This window comes from Chiloscyllium plagiosum, chromosome 26 (genome assembly GCF_004010195.1).
Source record: "Chiloscyllium plagiosum isolate BGI_BamShark_2017 chromosome 26, ASM401019v2, whole genome shotgun sequence".
In the NCBI taxonomy this organism is placed as follows: Eukaryota; Metazoa; Chordata; class Chondrichthyes; order Orectolobiformes; family Hemiscylliidae; genus Chiloscyllium; species Chiloscyllium plagiosum.
In genome coordinates, this window is record NC_057735.1 from 49,001,911 (window position 1) to 49,009,210 (window position 7,300).

Below are 7,300 nucleotides of genomic sequence, written 5' to 3' on the forward strand. Positions count from 1 at the left end.
ACAACATTTAAGAGGCATTTGGATGGGTATATGAATAGGAAGGATTTGGAGGGATATGGGCCAGGTGCTGGCAGGTGGGACTAGATTGGGTTGGGATATTTGGTCGGCTTGGATGGGTTGGACCAAAGGGTCTGTCTACATGCTGTACATCTTTATGCCTCTATGACTCTAATGATCCCCACCTGCACATTAGCCAATTCTCTATTCAAACCAATATACTCCCTCCAACACCATGGATTCTTATAACTTCATCTGTTGTGAGGTACCTTGTCAAATACCTTCTGGAAGCCCAAATACAACACATCTACTGGCTCCCCTCTAAACATTCTGATTGAGACTTCTCAAAAAAACTCTAAGACATTACTCAGACATGGTTTCCCTTTCATGAAGCCATGCTGACTCTACTCCCAATACGTCTCAGAGCAGTCTCAGGTTCTGCAGCAAGGTTGAGAGAGCTTGCTCTACAGCAGAGCCTTTGAGGTGTGACTTGGTGGCTTTTGTGTCTAGGAGTCCAGGTACACTGAGTATGTTCTTCTCAGGGGCAGGAGTGTCCAAAAACACAGAATACACAGCACTCACACTCTGGAGAACTGAGACTACGTATCAACCACACTCCAACAACACAGAAAACCTGATACTCACATTCCTGAGATCAGAGTATGCACTAATATCGCATTCTCAAGATCGATGAACCCAGAGCATTCATGATTAGATTAGTTACAGTTTGGAAACAGGCTCTTCGGCCCAACAAGTCCAGACTGACCCGCTGAAGCACAACCCACCCAGACCCATTCCCCTACATTTACCCCTTCATCTACGGTGAATTTAGCATGGCCAATTCACCTGACCTGCACATTTTTGGACTGTGGGAGGAAACTGGAGCACCCGGAGGAAACTCACACAGACACGGGGAGAACGTGCAAACTCCACACAGTCAGTTGCCTGGGGTGGGAATTGAACCCGGTCTCTGGCGCTGTGAGGCAGCAGTGCTAACCACTGTGCCACTGTGCCGCAGCATTCACTATCCTGATACTGGAGAGAACTCAGGACTCAAGCTTCTGAAAGTAGAGAATTCACAGCATGTGGACTCATCAACCGGGCTTGGAAATATATCGCTGTTCCTTCACTATCCCCATATCAAAACAGTCGCCTGAGTCAGGAATTGAACCCAGTCTCTGGCGCTATGAGGCAGCAGTGCTAACCACTGTGCCACTGTGCCGCAGCATTCACTATCCTGATACTTGAGAGTACTCAGGACTCAAGCTTCTGAAAGTAGAGAATTCACAGCATGTGGACTCATCAACCGGGCTTGGAAATATATCGCTGTTCCTTCACTATCCCCATATCAAAATCCTGGAACTCCCATTCGCAGGATACTGTGGGTCTAACTACACCCCGTGGACTGTAGCAGTTCAAGAAGGCAGTTCACCATAGTCTTCTCAAGGGCAACTAGGGACGGGCAATAAATGCTGTCCCAGTGACACCAACACCCCATGAGTGAATTTAAAATAAATTCACAATTCACTCAAAAACAGTGAATACATAGAACTGACATTCACAGGAACAGAGAATGTTCATTGCTGAGTACACAGAATGCATTATACAAGCACTCCACAGAGCTGAAAGTGCACAGCACTCAGTCTCCTGAGAGTAGAGAGTTCACAGCACCCATACCTCTGAGATCAGCGCACCTACTCTAGACAGCTCAGAGTACAATGCACATATACACTGGACAAACAAATTACAATGAGAAGAGGGATGGTTAATACAGGACTGAAGGTGTTATATCTGAATGCACTCAGCATAAGGAATAAGGTAAATGAGCTGGTGGTACAGATTGAAACTGGAAGGTATGATGTGGTGGGGATCACAGAGACGTGGCTGCAAGGGAATCATGATTGGAAGCTGGATATCCAAGGATATACGTCCGATCGAAAAGATAGGCAGGTGGGCAGAGGGGGTGGGGTCGCCTTAATAGTAAGAAATGAAATTACATTAATTGTAAGAAGCCCAGTAGGGTCAGATGGTGTAGAATCTGTGTGGGTAGGATGAGGAGCCACAAAGGTAATAAAACCATAGCTGGTGTTATGTGTAGGCCTCCAAATGGGGGTGGATATGGGGCACAAAATACACCAGGAGATAGAAAAGATGTGTAGGAAAGGCAAAGTTACGGTGATCATGGGGGATTTCCATATCCAGGGGAACTGGGAAAACCAGGTTGGTAGTGGATTACAAGAAATTGAATTTTTGGAGAGTCTATGAGATGGATTTCTGGAGCAGCTTGTGATGGGGCCCACTAGGGAGCAGGTGGTACTGGATTTAGTGTTGTACAATGGGGCAGACTTGATAAGGGAGCTTAAGGTGAAGGAACCCTTAGGAAGCAGGGATCATAATATGATCGAATTTACTCTGCAATTTGAGAGGGAGAAGGTAGAATCAGGGCTAACGGTTTTACAGCTGAGTAAAAGTAATTACAGAGGCACAAGGGAGGAGCTGGGGAGAATTGACTGGGAGAGCAGCCACGCAGGAAAGACAGTGGAACAGCAATGGCAGGGGTTTCTGGGAGTAATTCAGGAGACACAGCAGAGACTCATCCCGAGGGAAAAGAAGCCTGGTACAGGGAGGGTGAGGCAGCCATGGCTGACTGGGGAAGTCAGGGATAGCACAAAAACAAAAGAGAAAGCAAAGAGCAGTGGGAAACTAGGGGATTGAGAAACTTAAAAAGACCAACAAAGGAGAGGCAAAAGAGAGGCAAAAGTGAACTTTGGGCCACTGGAAAATGATGCTGGAAGATAGTAGTGGGGAACAAGGAAATGGCTGTGGAACTGAATAATTACTTCATGTCAGTCTTCACGGTGAAGGACAGGAGTAATTTCCCAGACATTCAGGAGAGTGAGGGGGCAGAGCTGAGTATGGTGGCAATCACCAAGGAGAAGGTGCTAGAAAAACTGAATGGCCTGAAGATGGATAAATCACCTGGACCAGATGGACTGCACTCCAGAGTTTGAGGGGAGATATGTTAGTGGTGATCTTTCAGGAATCACTAGGGTCAGGGAGAGTCCCAGAGGACTGGAAAATTGCTAACGTGACACCCCTGTTTAAAAAGGGAGTAAGACAAAAGACAGAACATTACAGACCGTCAGGACTTGATCGTGGTTAAGATCCTGGAATCCATTGTGAAGGATGAGATTTCTGAATACTTGGAAGTGTATGGTAAAATAGGGCAAAGTCAGCTTGGATTCATCAATGGGAGGTAATGCTTAACAAATCTGCTAGAATTCTTTGAGCAAGTAACAAGCAGGTTAGACCAAGGAGAGCCAATGGATGTTATCTACCTGGCCTTTGACAAGGTGCCGAACAGGAGACTACTGAGTAAGGTCCATAGTGTCAGAGGCAAGGTGCTAGCATGGATAGAAGCTTGGCTGTCTGGCAGAAAGCAGAGAGTGGGAATGAAAGGGTCTTTCTCAGGATGGCAGCCGGGGACAGTGGTGTTCCGCAAGGGTCAGTGTTGGGACAACAAATTTTCACTTTATACATTAACAATCTAGATGAAGGAACTGAGGGCATTCTGGCTATGTTTGCAGATGATACAAAGATAAGTAGAGGGACAGATGGCACTGAGGAGGTGAGGAGGCTGCAGCAGGATTTGGACAGGTTAGGGGAGTGGGCAAGGGTGTGTCAGATGGAGTACAACGTGGAGAAGTGTGAGGTCATGCACTTTGGTCGGAAGAGTAGAGGCATGGAGTACTCTCTAAATGGGGAGAAAATTCAGAAGTCTGAAGTGCAAAGACACTTGGGAGCTCTAGTCCAGGATTCTCTCCAGGTGAACTTGCAGGTTAGGAAGGCAAATGCAATGATGGCACTTATTTTGAGAGGACTTGAATGTAAAAGCAGGGGTGTACTTCTGAGGCTCTTGTCAGACCATATTTGGAGTATTGTGCGCAGTTTTGGGCCCCATATCTCAGGAACGTGTTCAGTGGGGGTTCATGAGAATGGTCCCAGGAATGAAAAACTTGACATATGAGGAATGTTTGAGGTCCCTGGGTCTATACTGGATGGATTTTCAAAGGGTTATGGGGGATCTAATTGAAACATACCGAATATCGAATGGCCTAGACAGAGTGGAGGTTGGGAAGATGTGTCCATTGGCAAGAGAGACAAGGACCCAAATTAATCCAGTGAACCACCTCTGATCTGCCTCCAAACCAATTACATCTATCATCAAGTAAGGGGACCAAAGCTGTTAATAATACTTCAGGTGTAGTCTCATTAATGCCTTGTATAATTGAAGCAACACTTCTCAGCTCTATTCCTTCAATAAACGTAAAAGTTTATTGTGGGAGGAAACCCACGCAGACACAGGGAGAACATTCAAGCTCCACACAGACAGTCACCCGAAGGCAGGGTCAGTGAGTCGGTGTGGACTTGTTAGGCCGAAGGGCCTGTTTCCACACTGCAGGGAATCTAATCTCAGGATCAAACCCAGGTCTCTGGTGCTGTGAGGCAGCAGTGCTAACCACTGAGCCACTGTGCTGCCCATTTTGGGAATGCAAATTCTCTGAATACTTGATATCAGAAAAGGTATCCTGTGTACTCTCTACAGTGAATACTATATAGATTATGATTCTGGGAGTGTGTGTGCTGTGTATTCAATGTAAAGGAGTATAGTACTGTGTACTAAGCTCTTGACTTAGCTTCTTTCCTGTGCTTCACTTATTGTTATGAGTTGGAGACAGACAGGAGAATCAAGTCCTACCTCTCTATTCACAATGCAGTAAAATTAAAACCTTCAAAGATCCTCAAAATTGACCCCAATGGTTCCTGACCAGATCTTTTGAATAACCAATCCCAGTCCTTGTACATAATCAATTCCAGAAAATGAGCTTGTATCTTAAACAAAAGTATTTGCAATTTATTAACAGCACAGCAAATGTAGCAGAGCAAAATTTAAACAATGAAGCAATCTAATTAATGCCTAAGATTTAAACCCAATTACCTTGGTTTTTAACTCCACTCATACAAAAGACAGACAGACAGGCAAACACACCTGAAGGCTAAATTGAATATAACTGGCCAGATTACTTAAGTGATTTTCACAATACGTAGTTCCACAGTTATAGATGATTGTTTCTTGTTTAATTTTCTGAAGATCCAATCCATGCCACCCTTTCAGTTAACCCCGGGGAGGTTTCAGTAATACGTTGAACTTAGCTTATATTCTCTGAACTTGCAATAGCTGATTATTGGTGATTCGGCATGGAGCTTTCAAACCTTCCTGCTGTAGCATCAATAGCCAAGCATCTTTGAGAAACACAGGCCAAAGACCAGTTCAAATTCTCCGAACCTTCTCTCTGTTTAACTGTCACGTTTCCTCCCAGACTCGCTGGCACCAATTCCCAGATCCTTTTGAACACAAGCTGCTGCCCACAGTCCAAAGGTAATCTTCATCTTACAGTTCACAGTTCCAAGCCAAGACTGAGAAAAAGAATAAAACAGAACAATAAAAGATCAGCAAGAATGCTATCCTTGATACAGTGTCAATACCTTCCGTTGTTTTATTTCATAAAAATCAACGGATATTTAAGAGGCATCTGGATGGTAACATGAATGAGGGAGTAGAGGGATCCAGACCGAGTAAGGGCAGAAGGTTTGTTTTTTAGTTTAGTTAGAACATTATGATGAGCATAGGCTTGGAAGGCCGAAGGGGGCCTGGTCCTATGCTATACATGTCTTTTGCTCTTTTGTTTATCAGCAATTCTTTTCCACCAACTGTATCCCAATACTCTGATGTGGGAATAATAATAACTTCTTATTCTAAGATGATTTTATTAATTTGAACTCCCTTTCTTAGGAATTCTGTGTAACTATTGGCACTCCTTTGGGCAGAGCTCAATATATGCTTCCCTCTCGAATGGTTTCCCAATACTGACCCAAAATGAAAGTCACAGTTTGGAAAGATCTCCCGCTAAACCCGCTGGGTCATTCACTCGGGATTCTGGTTCACTTCCTGTCACTAAGGAACATGGATAGTGTAGATTTTAAAGTTAATTGTTAATGCCAAATGCACAGACAAATCCATATATTTAACTTAGAATTCCAAGAATCCAAACCATAAACAATATTAAAGCACATATGCAAGTCTCACAGTTTCATTACATTCACAAAATAACAGTGTACATAACAATCACACTCCCAAGATCAAGGGACAGACAGTACTCACAACCCAAGATCAGACAATGCACAGCATTGATGCTCCTGAGATTTATATATATATATAACAATCATACTTCTGGTATCAGAACACACAATACTCACATTTCTCAATAGCACAGAATAAACAGCATGCACCCACCAAAGTCAGAGAACACACAGGGTTCACACTCCAGAAAACGCAGCATTTGGAGGGATAAGTTATAAGGAGAGGCTGGATAGCCTGGGACTTTTTTCCCTGGAGTGTAGGAGGTTGTGGGGTGACCTTATAGATGATATAAAATCATGAGGAAGTTAGATAAGATGACTAGCAAAGCTCATTTTCCCCAGGGTAGGGGATTCCAAAACTAGAGGACATAGGTTGAAGGTGAGAGGGGAAGATTTAAGAGGGACCTGGCAGGGCAACGTTTTCACACAGAGGATGGTTTGTATGTGGAATGATCTGCTGGGGACATGGTGGCTGCTGGTACAATACAACATTTAAAAGATATTTGGACAGGGATGTCACTAGGAAATGTTAAGAGGGATATGGGCCTAACGCAGGAAAATGGGACCAATTTAGTTTGTGAAACATGGTTGGCATGGACGAGTTGGACCGAAGAGTTGTTTCCGTGCTGTATGACTCTATGACTCTATAACAGCATACACCCAGGCACACAGAATATTCAGCAATCCATTGCAGAAAACTGAGTAAACGTTGCACTTGTGTTCCTGATTGTACAGCATACACAGCTCAAACGCCTAAGAATGGAAAATCCACAACACACATTCCCAAAAACAATGTATACACAAGGCTCATTCCAGAGAACAGAAACTCACTCTCCCAAGTACACAGGATATATAACACTTATGTTCCCAGCAACACAACTCTCACCTTCGTGAGAATAGAGAGTACACAGCACTGAGTCATGAGGACATAGAAGAGACGGGATTCACAATGCCAATAACACAGTGTATACAGCACTCACATTCCCCAAAATACAAGAGTGTATAGCACTTAGACTCCAAGGACCATAGAATACACAGAACTCAGTCCCTAGAACAGAGAGTATATGGCACACACGTTCCCATGCACGGTGTACATAGTGTG

The 7,300-nt window shown here is 44.1% G+C and overlaps 1 protein-coding gene across 1 annotated transcript in view; it reads right to left on the bottom strand.

The window, feature by feature from the left end:
• Positions 1 to 5,355: 5,355 nt before the first annotated feature.
• The window catches only part of LOC122562950, a 45,962-nt gene continuing 44,017 nt past the window's right edge, over positions 5,356 to 7,300 (bottom strand). Inside the window, exon 7 of the mRNA XM_043716252.1 lies at positions 5,356 to 5,475. Within this exon, the coding sequence (XP_043572187.1) occupies positions 5,356 to 5,475 (120 nt within the window). The remainder of the gene's footprint in view (positions 5,476 to 7,300) is intronic.